We start from the raw sequence: 20,043 nt of genomic DNA on the forward strand, positions 1-20,043 counted from the left end.
CATGTTTACTACTGGAACGCTATTCAAGTGAAAATATACTTTAAAACGGGAGCCTGTTCAGTTTTTCTCTCCTCAGTGCTGCTAGACTGACAGGTCCCTCCTTATGGGTTTATGTGTGTATGTGAAGAGAGCTGTCAGTCATGCAAAGCCAAGCGGGAAGAAGCTAGTGAGACCCAGCCCCCATGACTAGTATTACTTAATTAGTTTTGGCAAGAAGCCACCTTTGGTAAAATGTATCACTGGTCTTTACTTGGAGATAATGGCTTTCATTATAGTTTTATATTATATCAGTGCTTTAGCCTGGCAATATACATTTGATAGCTATTGGCCAATCTGCTACGTATACATGCATGTTCAGTTCTGCTAGGCATGCATGCATTCTCAGTAGGAAAAAAAGTAGTAAGCTGCTGCCAGACACCTGAAAAAAAGGAACTTAGCAGTTGAAATCTAACAAGTATGGGCCCCTTCCCCTGATTCTCAGCAGATGGCACATATCCTTAAGGCCCCGTCACACTTAGCGACGCTGCAATGATCCCGACAACGATATGACCTGTCAGGGATCATTGCTGCGTCGCTATGTGGTCGCTGGTGAGATGTCAAACAGGCAGGCTCACCAACGATCAGGGGAGCAGCGACATCGTGGAAAGAATCTTTCCACGATGTCCTGCTCCTGGTTACCAGCCTGCTGCTGAAGCAGGAGCAGGCTGGGAGGTTACCGCTCACTTTAGCAGGCTCGTAACCATGATAAACAACGGGTTACTAGATGCGCGTGTGCCCCTAGTAACCCGTTGTTTATCATGGTTACCACTCTGCTACAGTGAGCGGGAGGTTACCGCTCACTTTAGCAGGCTCGTAACCATGATAACAACGGGTTACTAGGTGCGCGTGTGCCCCTAGTAACCCGATGTTTATCATGGTTACCACTCTGCTACAGTGAGCGGGAGGTTACCGCTCACTTTAGCAGGCTCGTAACCATGATAAACAACGGGTTACTAGGTGCGCGTGTGCCCCTAGTAACCCGATGTTTATCATGGTTACCAGCCTGATCTCTGCTCCCGCTGGTCACACACAGCGATGTGTGCTGACCAGCGGGAGGGCAACAACCAAAAAATGGTCCAGGACACTTTGCAGCGATCAGCGACCTCACAGCAGGGGCCTGATCACTGCAAAGTGTCACACATAGCGACATCGCTGGTGAGGTCGCTGTTGCGTCACCAAAACCGTGACACAGCAGCGATCTCGCTAGCGATCTCGCTATGTGAGACGGGGGCTTTACATTAGATGGTTGTCCAGTCCCACTTATAGATAATGACATTCAACCTGTTCTAGATTGATCTATTTGTAGAGCTTTTCGTTTTTACATTTTTGGAAGATGTTCCGTTTTTTAATTTGACATGAACATAATTCATTTTTCCAGAAGCCACTAAATGCAGATTTGGCTTTAGATTTATATAGTAAGCTGACATTTTGCTCTGAAACTCAAAGGGGAAGTCCATTTTGTATGATTTTGTGATATGGAATTGATACGTATGAGAACATTACTATGGTGAAGTCTATTTTCCCAGATTCCTGATGCTTAAATTCAGAACACACCATTCTAAACGCTCTGCCTGCTATTGAGCTCAACATATATTTTTTCATAGACTGGTTGTAAATTTCTAGGAACAGAAATTCTTAAATATTACTAAATATCAATCCTTTGAAATGTCAAAGGCGGCTGTGCTAATTTTGTATCTCAGTTTATTAGTTAGTGACAGTATTATTAGAAAATAAAAATAAAAATACTTAGTCATGTACAATGTATTCTTTTACTACACTGCTACGCTTAAGTCCTTGTCTAAAAGTAACTTATATTTGTTATTGTTTGTATTACAGTGTGTCCAGTCCTAAGAATTCATGGATCTAACAGTAGACAAGGTTATACAGACAAGCTGGATATATTAGGTATGTAAACTTTTATGCTTTACAGAATGGGGACACCTTAAAAAAGTTATAAACTGCAATACTTATTTATTTGATTTCAGATGTATAGTTTGCACACTGATCATTATTTCAGACTTTTCTCATGAGTGAATATCCCTCCCAGTAATACATGCTATGTGTGAAGTCAGTGTATTCATGATGCTGTTGTATGCACTAGCTCTCGTGAACTATCAAATCATCATTCCTGTAATGATTTCCATTTTTATAGCTCATGAGGGAACTGTTAAGCTTTCTCTCAGGAGACGAGGATCCTCTATGCTGCAATCAGCTTGGTGAGACCGGGGTTTATAGTCTGAGAAATCTTCCTGTTTTAGTCTTAAAGGGAGGCTGCCTCTTGATTTATGATGCCCAAATTGAGGGAATAATAATCAGACCCTTGCTGCAATATTATATTATATATATTATTATCATATAACCAGGTATATTTTTCTCTGATATGCTCTGATGTTTCAGAGAAAATATAGTTTGGAGATCTGACCGAGGACTATAGGCAGAGAGGAGACTAGTCCGGCATCTTCCCCAGCCGGCTTCTCCTCGCACCACTATGCATAATTGACAGGTCATGCTGATGTGTGATCTGTCAGTCACTGCCAGGAGAACCTGGAAAAGCAGGGTGGTGCCAGCATCAGACTAGTCAGTTCTCTGCTATTGTCCATGGCCAGATCACCAAACCTCTGGTTCAAAGAAAATAAACGTACCTGAAGTCATGCAGCCAGGCTCTGATTCATACTGCCTGAGGCATAGGCACCATGAAACCAGTGGCAGGTTCCCTATAATGGCCACATGGAGTTATAGTTAGTCAAATATCAATGTAATTATTCCCAGAATAGTTACAAATTGGTGGCTGGGGCACTGTAGTGAAAAACGTGCAGTAAAGTCTTGACAGTAACTAGGGGGCATCTCTAGTATTGAAGGCAAGACACAACAAGTCCCAAGAAATCAGTTGACATTCCAAACGACAAAACATTTGTGAAATCCAAGTACAAGGCCAAGGTCAGGGTCAGAAAGAGACAGGGGCAAAGTCAAGAATAATGAACAAGTCAGGCAGAAGAACCTAAATTTGCAGGCAAAGGAGACCAGTTTAAACCCCCTTTAATTTGGTTACTTTGGAGATGTCAGCATGCCAGAGCAATATTGCACAAAATTAGAGGGATCAAGGGGAGGAGAGGCCAGATCAGCTGAACTGACGCCTGCAAAAGAACAGAGAGGTAGTTTGGTTGTTTCAGGAACCTGGCATAGGCATGAGAATAGGTGAGTAACAGGATTTCCTCCTCTTTATGTTGACATACACCGATGGTAAGAGTTGAATGGCTTCTCCTCCTTTATACAGTATACTGTGCAGTAACCTCCCAAAACAACTTTTTAACTACTTTACTGTTTTTTCAGTGGTCATGTTCATGAGCCTTAAATCATATTTTTAACACCTTTATGGCAAATATGTTGAAAATAATGTAAATATTTAATTAATATATCCTAAGAGGGGTCATACTCTGGCCACTTTTGATGCAGCACCAGCACGCCATATCAACTGCATAGAGATACTGAAGAATTCATTATATCATTCTGCCGATCTGTAACCACCACTACAGAAACCTAAAAGCTTACATTATTTTTTTTTCAACTGAATTCAATGTTCTGTATAAATAATAAACAGCAAAGCAGTAAGCTCCTAAGGTTGCTAAAGGGGTGGCAGGAGGCAGTCTGAGTATTATATGACACAATTATTGCACTATAAATTTGAGTTTTATCATTAAAACACAAGTCTTAGAACTTTTTAAAGAGATTGCTATAAAATTGTGAAGCTATTTAGATGGCAATGAAATTCACTTTAACCCCTTAACAACATCTGTCTTAAATATACGCCTGCCTCACACTCGGCAGATAATGGCTGTGACACACATCCAGGACCCACCTCTAACAGCCGCGGGTGGAGCGGAGCCTGTTGAATGCCTGTATAGGGGCACAACATTTTATGTGCTCATCTGCTGCGGGGGCATTGGGGCACCGATGGGTTGCTATGACAGCCGGGGGTCTGTCAAAGACTTCCTTGCCTCTCATCACGGAACTGCATTGAAACCCAGCTTCAAAGGAGATTTTTGCTACATGATTTTTGCTATATACAGCAATACTTTTGTATTGCTGTATATAACACAAGCAATCAGACAATCACAGATTAAGGTCCCTTAAGGGGACTACAAAATACAGTAAAAGTTTTTAAAAATGTGAAAAAAAAACTTTTTTACCTATTAAAAATAAAGATATAAAGTTGATTTACTCGATCTGTAAAAAAACACAACCAGAAAAAAAAATGCCAAAATTGTGTTTTATTGGTCACTGGAATCAATAAAAACTTTATCCTGTCCCATAAAAAATGATCCCTCATACATCTTCCATTGACCAAAAAAATAAAAAAAAATACAGATCTCAGTAAACGGTGACACAGCCTAAATTTTTTTTTACAAACATCTGATCTTTTTTTCACTACTAAAATAATAAAAAAAAAGCTGTACAAGTTTGGTATCGCTGTTATCGTACTGACAAGTAGAATTATATTTTCAGGTAATTTTTTACCAGAAAATGTGCACTGTATAAACAATTCCCAAATAACAATGTTAGAACTGTCTTTTGTTGAAATTTCAATGGACTTTGAATGTGTATGTGGTAGAATCAGGCTTGGACTGGCCCACAGGAGAACGGGAGAATCCTCCGGTGGGCCCCTGTGCAGGAGTGGGCCACCACCCTCTTTTATGAACAATTCTTAGCACAATATACTTGAATCATTACCTACAGACAAAGGCAGCATCTTATTCATCTAACAATCTTCCCAGTTCATTGTTATATAAATTTGTAATTGAGGATAATGTTACATTTAAGGTAGCTGAAAAGTGGGGCCCTGGGGTTGGTTACTGGTGGGCCCTCGGCACCCCAGTCCGAAACTGGGTAGAATGAATGGTGTCATTCAAAAAAAGTACAACCCATCCTTCAAAAAATAGCCCCTCATACGTCTATGTGGCCAAAAAAAATAAAATTTTATGGTTCTTGGAAGAAGGGGAGGAAAAAATGAAAACGAAAAAAAAAAATGGCCATGTTGGAAGGGGGTTAAAAATGTTTATAGCCTTAACATTGAACAGAGCTTAATAGATTTCTGTAGTTGCAATTCTGAAAATTTCTATTTTATAGATTGTATAAAAACAGCAGGTCCTTTGTCAGTACAAACTCACAACTTACAGATAATTGTTTTTTGTTTTTTTTCAAATAACTGGAAATATTTTAGTCCATGTCATTAAGTAGTTTTATGCCCAGTACTTTATATTTATAATGACATAATTGCTCATTCTACAGGATATGACCTCGCTGAGCAGTTTTCACTAAGAAAGACATCATGTGGAGGTGAAAAGACATGTTTTAAGCTAGGAAGCACTACTCTGATCAAAGACACACAGTAAGTAGTGAATATTTCCTTCTAATAAGTTTAAGGAAATTAAAATAAAGTGTTCTAAATATTTTCAATATTCTTTCAAATGACAGAATTTCATAGGAATGCCATCATTTGAAAATATAAAGCAATATATTGTACTGTTAGTGCATTGCTATACATTGCTTTAACTGTGCATATAATAACCAAGACAAGGGAACAGTTATTTGATACAGAATAAGGGTTTTATGAAGCTTAACTGTAACAATCAGCCCCAGCATACCATACATTAGCAAAGAAGATAGATGATTATTAGATTGCTCATTAAATGTGAAACTTATATTCCATTAATACTGTGCATTATGTCAAATCTTCAATGAAACATTCAAAGAGATACTAAAATAAACAACAGTAAGGGGCCGATTTATTAAGACTAATGTTGCACACAACAGTCTTAATGAATGGCTCACTGCAGTACGATGTGCCGAATTCCTTAAGAGGTGCACGCCACTTCTAGAATTTGGCGTATCTTTTCAGAGGTGAAAGCCACAGTGTACATGACCAGTATTGTTACTCCAGTCGTGAACTACCAGCACTTTTGTTGAATTTGATGAGCAGGTGTAGTCGCTCCTTATCCCATCCCAGCTCCTCCACATCTCCACCTAATTTGGTTGAACTGTTTCAAATTGGCATGAAAATGCCAAAAGTAGCAACATTTTTCAGCAACTTCACGTTGCACAAAAATGTTGCAGCTTTTCAAAACATTTTACCGAAGTTTTCTGGTGTAAAAGCTTTGACAAATCGGCCCCCAAGTCTTTGATTGACCAAACCGTTTTCACCAGTTTTATGGCATAAATAAGTTTGAAATGTCACAATTTTTTAGCGCAGCTCATAATTTCTCAAAGGAATTTCGATGCCAGTCGAGAACAGTTTAGCAACTTCATTAAGAGGCACACACCTCCTAATGAATTTGATGTAGCCTCACTACACTTTGCCAAGATTAGCATACAAAACACCAGTTTTGATGATTCAGAGACTTAGGTTTTAAATAGTGCGTGAGACAACATTGTCACTTTCTGTGTCTTGTTCGTTCCATACAATGAATGTTTTATCACCCGGAGATTATTTAGCACTGCCCAGATTAGCTCTCATGTGTCAAGTGGTCCATCCATGCCCCCTCCTCTGATAAGCAGTTTACTGTCAATAGACAATATACACGGAGAGCCTGGTGTGGGCGAGGGAAGCTTTCTGGGCTCTGCTTCATGCGACATATAAAAGCTCTGACTGTATCACAACTGCTGCACCGAGCAAACTAATTGACACATCGTTGTAATCAGGGTCTCTCATGGGTGTGTCAGAGGTGACAGACAGTTGGTTGCAGGAGATCTCTACGTTTGGCATTACAGACATCTTTTTAGAGGCTGGCTGTCTTTAGGACCCAGCGGCTACCTCCCTCTGGCTAATTAGCTCCCTGGCCTGAGTGTATAAATACCTGATGAGTCTGAAAGGGAGGTGCTGGCGATATTCATTACTACTTGTGAGGCTCTAGCAAGAGCTGTACTTTGTCCTCTCTGGAGCTTGAGGCCGTGTGCACATTTGGAATCGTCTAAAGCTAAGCACCCCCCCCCCCGTTTGTGTACCCTTGTTGTCTATAGAGTTTAGTGGAAATCGACCAGTGCTCATCTCCTCCCTTCCCTAGCCTTAGCCATATGCCAGGGAAAGTCAGGGTGAGGTAAGCATGCGGCGATTGGTGAAGAGCCAATGTAGGGACGGTAGTTGAGACAGGGTGACACTAGACCAGACTAGGAGGTCTCCACTTCCCTCTTTCTCTAGTGTCTGGGCTCCCTTTCCCTCTTCCCTCTGTGTTGCACTAAGTCTTTCCCACACCCTGCGTGACACTCTTTTTGTACATCAGGCTGCTCTCAGATAAGTTAGCAAAAACCTGCTGACAGATTCCCTTTAAAACCTTTCCATTCATACGTAGTACAGTAGTGCCATTCAGTGACTACATTGTGCTGCCTTAAAGTGTATCATGTACAATAATCTTCATAAAATATTATCATTATTTTGCCCATATAATACTGCTGTGTGGCACTATATAGTGCCACTATAAAAGCACTATTTTAGCTTTCTTTTTAAATTTTAACAATAAACAGTGCTACTGTAAATACTCCTGTCCTAATAAAGTAATACTTTTGGCATCACAGATAAAAAATAACATAACTCTATTTGCAATAATTTATATGCTGAGATTCTAAAATATGTTATACTTTTATAATAATAAATATAGAGAAAGGGGTGGCACATCTGGTTAAATTTAAGTTTTTATTAACACATGTGACATTTCAGCTCAAGTGAGGCTTTCTCAAGCCAAGGTCACCGGAACTGAAACACTTCATGGCTTCTAAAAGTTCCCTCTACTAGATGCGCTGCCTCACTCTTCATATTTGTTCATTATTGGCGAGTGATGGACAAAGTCCATAGAGGAGGGCACCCCTTATTTAAAAGTGCCAGCACTGCTGCCTTACCTATAGATATACATTTATTTAATTGTTTAATCAAGTAGAAAAATCTACCAGTATTAGTCAGACTATCTATGAATAACACTCTTACATGTTAACATGGTTCATGGTGGCATCAATGCATCGCTCACATCAACCACGATGAATTCTGATTCGCTCTTTATACTCATTTGTTTTATAGCAGATTTTAATTAATTGGGTAAATTCCTGTGTATAATGAAGTGATTATAGATTTACTTTTGATAGTAAGATTGATCCACACTCTAACATTGGCTTTGTGAGGTGAGGCTACAAAAAGGGATTTCCTAAGTGGTCGGAATATTTCAGATGTACTTGAAACCCTAAAAAGCATTGCAAATCTTGATACAGACAATTGCTGTTTTCTCAGTCCTACTTGCATTTTTAATACTTTTATATTCAAAATATACAAGTTGTAATCATTCTCTCCTTGATTTTCATATGTGGATTCTACTTTCATATAAATGTTTTTAAAGCCGTTCTTATTGTTTTCTACGAACATGTCTTCTTGCTAATGCCTTCTTGATACAGTGTTTGTATATGGATTCTCTTTAATACTAATCCACATCTACACAATGTGAAGCTACCTTCTACTCAATATATTAACCATCCCTACTATAGTGCATGCTGAGATTTATTCACAAAAGCCCTGATAGCAGCCCTTGAAATCAGAAAGAAAATGTACATATTGCGCAAACTCTTAATTTAGAAAAAAACATTTTGTTATTCTGCACATTATTTTTTAAGTGTTCTTTATTCTCAGGATCATATTTATAGTACTCAGTTTTCTCAATCTCTTAGATGAATCATTTTTGCAACAAAGAAAGTGAATAGTTGTGTAATATTATGTAGAATAGAATTTATATACTTAAAAGTAATGTGTCATCTGAAAATTACCTACTGTTTAAATGAAGTTTTTATATTAAGCATATACTTTAAGAAGTTTTCACATTTTTTACATCTATGTTCAGTCCCTATATACTCCATGTCTTATACAATTAATTTCTTATAAACTGGGTAAAAGAAGTTGATCAACAGTAAAATAATTTATTTTTAGGCATGGCTTGTGTCTCGTTTTCACCCCTCACTGTGTCTGGGATGCTGTTGCTGACAGCTCAGCCATCCAATCTGGTACAGGGGCGTGCAATAGCTCTGCTGTCCAACCTGAGACTGGGAGGCACTGGCTATCTTCAGGTGTTCATTATTCCAGTTGAATGCCTGGCTACTTAACTGGTAAGCAATGGTGCAGCGGTCTCAGGGAGCGCCAAAAGAATACTGGACAATTTAATAGATGGCAACCGACTTTTATTCTTCCTCCAATACCACTGCCACAACGCGTTTCAACGGTCTAAGCCGTCTTCATCAGGTGGGGTAAAGGGGAATGTTACAATGACAGCTTTATAAAGGGGTGGTATTTTACATAATTTAGACCACGTGTTGTAATCAATTAACCCTTTCATTGAAAAACTCCATATAATGCATTCTTAACCTCTTATTTCCCCTGGAAACAGCATTGTGCACTAAAAAATCCCTACATGGATTCTTAAAATCACAATTCTTAGTAGAAACTTCCTATTTGTGTTTAAAAAAATAAATAACTTTTTTTTTTTTTTTTTATATATATTTATTACCAACTATTAAAAATTATTAAAATCATCCTAGGGACCTTCTTGGGGTGTCTTGACAGTGCTATACTGCAGTTTCCAGCCCCCAATTCAAAAGTTGAATTTCTTAAAGAGACAGTACACTTTCATATAAAATGGCCGAAAATAACCTTGTACCATTACCCACTGCGATTATAAACCCCATAAATGTTTAAAAACACCCTATGAACCTTACCAGAGTGTCTTGACAATGCTATACTACGATTACCAACCCCCAATTCAAAAGTTAAGTTTCTTAAAGAGACAGTACACTTTCATATAAAATAGCCGAAAATAACCTTGTACAATTGCCCACTACTATTCTAAAACTCATAAAACCCAATGCTATCCATTATCATGATCGGAACCTATGCTTTCAGTAAACTAAGTAACTGACGACAATAGGAAAAATGAACTAAATACGAGCCCGAAAGGGCAAGCAAATCTCCTGCTATGCTACGTCATACCATACCTTTAATCCTGTGCAGGGTAGCCCCGCAAGCCATCATTAAACAGCTGATGACAACCCGGGAAAGATATGAGAGGGACAACATTAAACCTTCTCAGATTTAATGGTTTGATGTGTTTTCAATCGTAAGGTTCAAACCCTCAGGGTACAAAGTACCCATTTTGTATATCCAAAAACTTTCTTTCTTTATAAGTGTACTCAATCGTTCTGGTCCATTATCCACAATGTGGTCAATAATGGTTATTTTCATCTTACTCGGGTCTTTGTGGTGATGGTTTGCATAGTGTCTAGAGACACTATGTAATTGATATCCTGCCCTTATATTAGATCTATGTTTATTTAATCGGGCATGGGCGGTCTGAATTGTCCGGCCAATGTATTGCAAGCCACAAGGGCATTCCAGCAGGTATACTACATAGGTGGATTGGCATATTAATCTCTGTTTGATCTGGAAAACCTCATTAGTGGTATTAGATTTAAAGGTTTTTGCATTATTGGTTATAACGCCACAACACATACATTTAGGTGTATTGCATGTGAAACAGCCTCCTGTGTTAGTATTAGTCGTCACATCCCTTATTTTTTTCTTTTTTCTATTCGTGTTGCTGGGAGCAAGCAAGGTTTTTAAACTTCTATTCTTCCTGAAGATAATATTTGGTTTCTCTGGAATACTTTTGGAGAGAATGGGGTCACCTTTTAAAATAAACCAATGTTTCTGTAATAACTCCCGTACTACTGACCTGGATTGGCAAAATGTAGTAATTAAACTCCACTTTGTCTTTTCCTCTGTCCTTACAGAAGCCCTATCCGGATTCTCCCTTCTGTCCAAGCACGAGTCCTGTGATAGAGTGCATGTTCTTTTATATGCATCTTTTAAAAGTTTTTTTGGATAGCCTTTTTCCAAAAATCTCTTTTTGAGAATCTTAGATTCCACCTTAAAGTCAGAATCCAGAGTACAATTTTTCCTGACTCTCCAATACTGCCCATAAGGCACATTTTTGATCCATCCAGGAAGGTGTCCACTGTTGAATTTGAGGTAGCTATTCACATCCACTGGTTTAAAAAACGTGGATGTGAATATTCTCCCCAGGTGGTCGAACTGCACCCATAGATCTAAGAATTGGAGAGAAGTGGATGATGCTGTGGCCGTAAATTTTAACCCCCAATCATTGTGATTTAGTTTATCCGCAAAGCTCAATGCCTCCTCCATTGATCCATGCCATATAATGAATAAATCATCTATAAAGCGCCTATAGAAAAGTACTCCACTCGTGGATGATCCTGGCTGCGCGATGAGGACGGATTCCACCGCACCCATAAAAAGGTTAGCATAGCTTGGTGCGAATCTCGTCCCCATCGCGCAGCCCTTGATCTGTTTATATAACCCATCCTCAAAGGAAAACACATTGTTCTCCAATATGAACGCTATTGCGTTCAGAATGAATTCTCTTTGGTCTATAGGCATATTAGTGTCTCCAGTTAAAACCTCTTTGATGACCTTTATTCCCAATGTATGTGAAATATTATTGTAGAGGGCCACTACATCCAGAGAGAGAAAAACGCATCCCTCCATGGGTGGTAGAGCCCTTAATTCTTTAATTAATTGTGACGAGTCCTTTAGATATGATGTTAATCTCAGAACATATGTCTGCAAAAATAAATCTACATAATGCGATAGATTACTTGTAATGGATTGGATCCCTGATATTATTGGGCGTCCAGGAGGATTTTTTGGATCTTTATGCAGTTTGGGCAGAAAATAGAAAAAAGGTATTCTATATTGTGCAATATCTAAAAAGTTCTTTTCTTTTTTATTGAGTATTCCCTTTTCATAAGCTTTCTTAATTAGAAGATTATACTTTATAAAGATACTGATATTAGGATCATCCTCCAACGTCTCATAAAATTCCGTATCACTCAATATTCTCATGCCCTCTTCCACATACCAAGATCTATCCATAAGGACAATTCCTCCTCCCTTATCTGCATTACGAATGATAATATCATTATTTTCTCTTATAGATTCAATGGCTGCTCTCTCTTCTTTTTTCAAATTATCCCTCATTTTCATGCGGGGAATTGATCTTACTTCCTTTAATATTAATTGTTGGAATGCCTCAATATGTGACCCCTTATGGTGTAGAGCAGGGTTCCCCAACTCCAGTCCTCAAGGCCCACCAACAGGTCATGTTTTCAGGATTTCCTTAGTATTGCACAGGTGATGTAACTATTGCCTGTGCTGATGATGGAATTATCACCTGTGCAATACTAAGGAAATCCTGAAAACATGACCTGTTGGTGGGCCTTGAGGACTGGAGTTGGGGAACCCTGGTGTAGAGGATAAAATTTTTTATTTGGGTGTTTGATGTCTACATGTATCATTTCATCTATTGTGGTTCTATCCTTTTCTGTCTCTTGTTCATCATGGGGGGTGTTTTCTCTTAACATTTTTACCATTTTTTTCTTCAAGTAAAAAATGTCTTTGTACAGTGAGTTTCCTAAAAAACTCATTAAAGTCAAGGTAAAGCGAGAATGTATCTATTTCTGCTGTGGGACAAAATGAGAGCCCCTTACTAAGAAGGGAGCGTTCATCATTAGTAAGTGTATAGCTCGATAAGTTATATATACCACTATCCTGATCATCAGGTTTCCCTATTTGTATCATGCTTATTGGGTTTAACCTGATTTCGTCTTTTTCAGACTGGTGATCTGTGCCGTGGGGTTCTCTTCTTCTAGTTCTTCCACTGCCTCTACACCCTCTTGTTTTCTTTTTCTTTTGGGGTGTCGCCCTGGGGCCACCCGAAAAAATTGAGTGATTTTTGAGTCTTTTAGGTTTGTTTGGATAATAGATTTTGGTAAGTTACCTTCATTGGAATTTCTTTCCTTTTGAGGTGCATACATATTTAAATTTGATTTCTCTGTGATTACAGGTAAAATTTCCAATTGACCCCCGACCGTAATACCAGCGAAACTATCTATATACTCATTTTCACCCGTGTTTTTCATATTACTATTTTCCTTTTCGTTTATTATTATTTCCTGTGTCCATATTTCAGTGTTCTGATCTATATTTTTTTCAATTTTATCTGTATTGGTGTCCAATTCTAAAATGTATGTTTCACTGGGAGAATCTCCAATTGGAATTTCCATATCTTCCAATTGAGCCATTGTCCCAGAGCCACCCGTTGTTTGAGTTGAAGTCACCTCGTGTATAGTAATTTCAGAGAAACTGATATTCTGAGTTTCTCTGTTAATTACTTGCATGTCCAGTGTTGCTATTTCTCCATGTGTGCATGCTTTTCTCTCTTTATTTGACGTGCATTCTTTATTTGGTGAAGATTTATTAGTGCTAGTTCTATTATCTACTCTTATATTGGAATCATTTGCCCTGGAAGTTATAATACTAGTTGCTTGTTGTTGGTTTGATTTCATTTCTTTTTTCTTTTTCTGATTATTAGTGATTTTATTCATATGTTGTTCATAATACGCTCTCTGTTTCTCTGTCTTAAGGAGAGTAAATGACCTTTCTTTATTGGAATTGGTGAATGTATCCATTTTTTCTCCTTTTCCTTTTTTATCCCTCCCTTCCACATCTAATTGTGCTCTTAATCCCTCCTCAGGTGCATTTATTGGGATGGTGGTAGGCATTTTTTCATACTCCTTTATCCTTTCCTTTCTATCCCTCCATAATTTCATAGCTTTCTTTCTAATTAGATCCTCTTCAAATTTATTTAATTTGACTTTTAATGCCAAATCAAATTCTTTGAAGTCAGGAGTCATGGAATACATTTCCAGGTTATCCCTGAGACATTTAACCCTCTCCAATGCTATCATGGCTAGTGAGTCCCTCTTACAAATTAACATTTTCATAAATCCCATTGAGCAAGATGTGGAATATTCATCCCATTTCTTTGTAAATTCCAGATCTTGCGGAGAACCCCACGGCACAGAGCACCAGTCTGAAAAAGACGAAATCAGGTTAAACCCAATAAGCATGATACAAATAGGGAAACCTGATGATCAGGATAGTGGTATATATAACTTATCGAGCTATACACTTACTAATGATGAACGCTCCCTTCTTAGTAAGGGGCTCTCATTTTGTCCCACAGCAGAAATAGATACATTCTCGCTTTACCTTGACTTTAATGAGTTTTTTAGGAAACTCACTGTACAAAGACATTTTTTACTTGAAGAAAAAATTGGTAAAAATGTTAAGAGAAAACCCCCCCATGATGAACAAGAGACAGAAAAGGATAGAACCACAATAGATGAAATGATACATGTAGACATCAAACACCCAAATAAAAAATTTTATCCTCTACACCATAAGGGGTCACATATTGAGGCATTCCAACAATTAATATTAAAGGAAGTAAGATCAATTCCCCGCATGAAAATGAGGGATAATTTGAAAAAAGAAGAGAGAGCAGCCATTGAATCTATAAGAGAAAATAATGATATTATCATTCGTAATGCAGATAAGGGAGGAGGAATTGTCCTTATGGATAGATCTTGGTATGTGGAAGAGGGCATGAGAATATTGAGTGATACGGAATTTTATGAGAAGTTGGAGGATGATCAGTATCCGTATCTTTATAAAGTATAATCTTCTAATTAAGAAAGCTTATGAAAAGGGAATACTCAATAAAAAAGAAAAGAACTTTTTAGATATTGCACAATATAGAATACCTTTTTTCTATTTTCTGCCCAAACTGCATAAAGATCCAAAAAATCCTCCTGGACGCCCAATAATATCAGGGATCCAATCCATTACAAGTAATCTATCGCATTATGTAGATTTATTTTTGCAGACATATGTTCTGAGATTAACATCATATCTAAAGGACTCGTCACAATTAATTAAAGAATTAAGGGCTCTACCACCCATGGAGGGATGCGTTTTTCTCTCTCTGGATGTAGTGGCCCTCTACAATAATATTTCACATACATTGGGAATAAAGGTCATCAAAGAGGTTTTAACTGGAGACACTAATATGCCTATAGACCAAAGAGAATTCATTCTGAACGCAATAGCGTTCATATTGGAGAACAATGTGTTTTCCTTTGAGGATGGGTTATATAAACAGATCAAGGGCTGCGCGATGGGGACGAGATTCGCACCAAGCTATGCTAACCTTTTTATGGGTGCGGTGGAATCCGTCCTCATCGCGCAGCCAGGATCATCCACGAGTGGAGTACTTTCCTATAGGCGCTTTATAGATGATTTATTCATTATATGGCATGGATCAATGGAGGAGGCATTGAGCTTTGCGGATAAACTAAATCACAATGATTGGGGGTTAAAATTTACGGCCACAGCATCATCCACTTCTCTCCAATTCTTAGATCTATGGGTGCAGTTCGACCACCTGGGGAGAATATTCACATCCACGTTTTTTAAACCAGTGGATGTGAATAGCTACCTCAAATTCAACAGTGGACACCTTCCTGGATGGATCAAAAATGTGCCTTATGGGCAGTATTGGAGAGTCAGGAAAAATTGTACTCTGGATTCTGACTTTAAGGTGGAATCCAAGATTCTCAAAAAGAGATTTTTGGAAAAAGGCTATCCAAAAAAACTTTTAAAAGATGCATATAAAAGAACATGCACTCTATCACAGGACTCGTGCTTGGACAGAAGGGAGAATCTGGATAGGGCTTCTGTAAGGACAGAGGAAAAGACAAAGTGGAGTTTAATTACTACATTTTGCCAATCCAGGTCAGTAGTACGGGAGTTATTACAGAAACATTGGTTTATTTTAAAAGGTGATCCCATTCTCTCCAAAAGTATTCCAGAGAAACCAAATATTATCTTCAGGAAGAATAGAAGTTTAAAAACCTTGCTTGCTCCCAGCAACACGAATAGAAAAAAGAAAAAAATAAGGGATGTGACGACTAATACTAACACAGGAGGCTGTTTCACATGCAATACACCTAAATGTATGTGTTGTGGCGTTATAACCAATAATGCAAAAACCTTTAAATCTAATACCACTAATGAGGTTTTCCAGATCAAACAGAGATTAACATGCCAATCCACCTATGTAGTATACCTGCTGGAATGCCCTTGTGGCTTGCAATACATTGGCCGGACAATTCAGACCGCCCATGCCCGATTAAATAAACATAGATCTAATATAAGGGCAGGATATCAATTACATAGTGTCTCTAGACACTATGCAAACCATCACCACAAAGACCCGAGTAAGATGAAAATAACCATTATTGACCACATTGTGGATAATGGACCAGAACGATTGAGTACACTTATAAAGAAAGAAAGTTTTTGGATATACAAAATGGGTACTTTGTACCCTGAGGGTTTGAACCTTACGATTGAAAACACATCAAACCATTAAATCTGAGAAGGTTTAATGTTGTCCCTCTCATATCTTTCCCGGGTTGTCATCAGCCGTTTAATGATGGCTTGCGGGGCTACCTGCACAGGATTAAAGGTATGGTATGACGTAGCATAGCAGGAGATTTGCTTGCCCTTTCGGGCTGGTATTTAGTTCATTTTCCCTATTGTCGTCAGTTACTTAGTTTACTGGAAGCATAGGTTCCGATCATGATAATGGATAGCATTGGGTTTTATGAGTTTTATAATAGTAGTGGGCAATTGTACAAGGTTATTTTCGGCTATTTTATATGAAAGTGTACTGTCTCTTTAAGAAACTTAACTTTTGAATTGGGGGTTGGTAATCGTAGTATAGCATTGTCAAGACACTCTGGTAAGGTTCCCAGGGTGTTTTTAAACATTTATGGGGTTTATAATCACAGTGGGTAATGGTACAAGGTTATTTTCGGCCATTTTATATGAAAGTGTACTGTCTCTTTAAGAAATTCAACTTTTGAATTGGGGGCTGGAAACTGCAGTATAGCATTGTCAAGACACCCCAAGAAGGTCCCCAGGATGATTTTAATAATTTTTAATAGTTGGTAATAAATATATATAAAAAAAAAAAAAAAAAAAAGTTATTTATTTTTTTAAACACAAATAGGAAGTTTCTACTAAGAATTGTGATTTTAAGAATCCATGTAGGGATTTTTTAGTGCACAATGCTGTTTCCAGGGGAAATAAGAGGTTAAGAATGCATTATATGGAGTTTTTCAATGAAAGGGTTAATTGATTACAACACGTGGTCTAAATTATGTAAAATACCACCCCTTTATAAAGCTGTCATTGTAACATTCCCCTTTACCCCACCTGATGAAGACGGCTTAGACCGTTGAAACGCGTTGTGGCAGTGGTATTGGAGGAAGAATAAAAGTCAGTTGCCATCTATTAAATTGTCCAGTATTCCTTTGGCGCTCCCTGAGACCGCTGCACCATTGTTTACTTGTGAAATATCTCCATACGGAGCCAAAGCGGCAGGAGCAGCCTGGTCTATTTGGATGTTTGAGGACCTGCGGTTATCCAGCCACCGGGTTAAACTACTGAGGACCTGCGGTGACGTGGTATCTGGTCCAGCAGGATCGTGTGACCACTTGAGGAGCACGGAGTTGCGAGGCAAACACCGACAGGACGGTACTACAAATAGAGGTGACCCGGAGCCTCATTAATCACACGCTTAATCTTGGTTGTGTAGACGTACACAACCATCACAGGTGAGTGTACTGGCACTTTTTAAATTAATTAAATAGCCCTGTGAGTCTACACATGCGCCCTTTCTTTTCTTTTCACATGGCTACTTAACTGAGCTGTTTGTCCCAGATCTCTGCCAGATGTACATTCAGCTAGTGTGAGGTTTGTTCTCTGTGCCTTGAGTTCTGTTTATTGATCTTCTGTTGCCTGACCTTGGACCTTGTTCTGACCATTCGTCTGTTTAACCCCATCTGCTCTGATCTGCTATCCTCCTGGTATTCTGACCAATGGTACTTTACCTAACTACGCCTTTATCTCTTCCCTCTGTTTATGAATTACCCTCCTGGCTTTGACTTCGGACTTCTTGACTATCCCTTCTCACGGCCTGGCTGTGAAAAGTGACTCAGAGTCACAGCTTGCTAAAAAATAATTAATTTAGGCTTATTTACCTTCCAACTCCCCCATCTGTGCCAGCTCCTGAAGAAAAATTATCTGTCAGACAAAACCTATATCCTGAACCATGATGGATATATATATATTATATCTATCATGCTGACCTCATATTTACTACCAGTCTACCATGAGATCAGTGGCTGGAGCTTGGCTGATGCACAAAGCCTGGTTTCTATTAGAACAGTATGGATCGGTGAGAACTCCAACCCATTAGGTGACGCAGTCAACAGACAGGCTTTTGGGGCGCCCATTGTTACCTGATCACCCTAATATCGCAAACCTGAGATGCTTTTGACGCGCCCCCTGGGCCAGTGTTGTTTGGGGGATACCCGGAGCCGGATCAGATGGGGGTTGTAGTCTCCGAGTGGCGGTGACCCGGTCCGTGCCCAGGGTGTCAAGCTCAGTGTTTGGCAGTCCTACAGATGTTACTGGATGTTCTTTAGTGTCGACTACGCCACCCATTGATTTGCGGTCACTACGGCCGCCGCTGCAGCAGGGTCCGCTGAGGCTGGTGGTGTGTGTGCAGCTCAGGTAGTATAACCCCCAACGGGAGGGGTATAGCCTCAGGGGGTCAGTTGTAGAGGGTGGTGGTTGTGGTGGTGCAGTGAGAGTGGTAATAAGACTCCGAGTCGGGCTGTGCAGTTCAGGGTTTTACTTACTGCTTTGGTGTTGGTCACTCCGGCCTTGAGTGACCGCCCGATCCGTGCTGCGTCCACCAGGTCCTGGACTCGGCCAACCCCCAGGTGATTCTGGAGCGTGGTCCTGAGCTCCCTTTCTGACTTGTCCTTCTCTCTGGCCTTCCCCACCAGGGATCCACCTAAGTCCGGCTCCCTCGGGCCTCTTGTTGGTAAAACCCTTGTCTCTGGGTTCCCTGACCCTATTCACGGTTTGCCTTCCGGGTGGATTTAGTGGGTGGTCGTGGCAGATCCTGCCCACGACCTCCGGTCTCTGGCTAAGGATTAGGGCCCTCCACCAGCTTGGGATCCGGTACCCTTGTGCCAACTCTTCACCCTCTGGTCTAATTTTGGGTTCTTGGAGTTCCCTCTTCTCCCCCTCTGGGTCCTTCTTTCTCCTCTCTCTCTCTCTTGGTCTTGGAGCTGGCTGAGCTGCTCTGCTTGTCGGACCAAACCTCTACAAAAGACCCTGTTCTAAGATGGTTCCCACCTTATATACTCCCTCTATGTGTGAGCTCAGGTGACCAGCACCCGATGAGCTCCTAGCATTACCCAGACTGCTCCCCCTATCTGCCCCTACACTACTGGGATGTTCCACCCCCCTCCCACTCCAGCCAGGGACAGACACTGTCGTACCTGCACATTTCTCTAGTGGGAGTACCATTGGTCTGTCCCCCGGAAATGGGATGTGTGTAGTGCATGCAGCCTACTGAGCTCAGTTCCACACTCCATCCTTACCCGGGAGTGGAATACCACACCTCTGGCTTGAGGTGTAATACCCCTGTAGCAGCCGAATCCTCAGGGTGCTACATTCCCCCCTGGTAAATCACAGCACGTCCTCGGGCTGTAAGATATAAAAACATCCAAAACATACAATTTTTTTTTTTTTCATAAACATAAACATATAAAACATCACATAAAACTTTTCATAAAAACTCTTCATAAATAACGTCCTTGTAAACACTCTTGCTCCTCCGGCCACGGTGCAACTTGTGACCGGGAAAAGCGCGACAGTCTCTTTAAGAAAAACAACAGTTTACTATAAAACCGGTAGGGGGCGCCTTAGGAAGCGCAACTATATACAAGGGGAAAATGGCCGCTCTCAGTCCTCGGCCAGGTAATGGGAATAGGGACACACGGGTTAACAGTTCACTCTTGTCCCAACGGGGACTTATTTAAAGCAGCAACAGTTCACTGTACCCCGATGGGTAACTATTTACAGTCTCTTTACCGTACTTTAACGACGGCGTCCTCCTGCTCCTTCTTTATCTTCAGACC

The 20,043-nt window shown here is 39.8% G+C and overlaps 1 protein-coding gene across 3 annotated transcripts in view; it reads left to right on the forward strand.

Annotated features, from left to right (window-relative positions):
- Window positions 1–20,043, forward strand: part of COL19A1 (collagen type XIX alpha 1 chain) — a 1,587,177-nt gene that overhangs the window by 87,369 nt on the left and 1,479,765 nt on the right. For all 3 annotated transcript variants that reach the window (XM_073675502.1, XM_073675503.1, XM_073675504.1), the window contains exons 3-4: window positions 1,876–1,944; window positions 5,326–5,425. In XM_073675502.1, the coding sequence (XP_073531603.1) occupies window positions 1,876–1,944; window positions 5,326–5,425 (169 nt within the window). The remainder of the gene's footprint in view (window positions 1–1,875; window positions 1,945–5,325; window positions 5,426–20,043) is intronic.

The sequence above is a fragment of the Phyllobates terribilis genome, unplaced genomic scaffold (assembly GCF_046119375.1).
Source record: "Phyllobates terribilis strain yellow unplaced genomic scaffold, ASM4611937v1 Scaffold_3__8_contigs__length_932513732, whole genome shotgun sequence".
In the NCBI taxonomy this organism is placed as follows: domain Eukaryota; kingdom Metazoa; phylum Chordata; class Amphibia; order Anura; family Dendrobatidae; genus Phyllobates; species Phyllobates terribilis.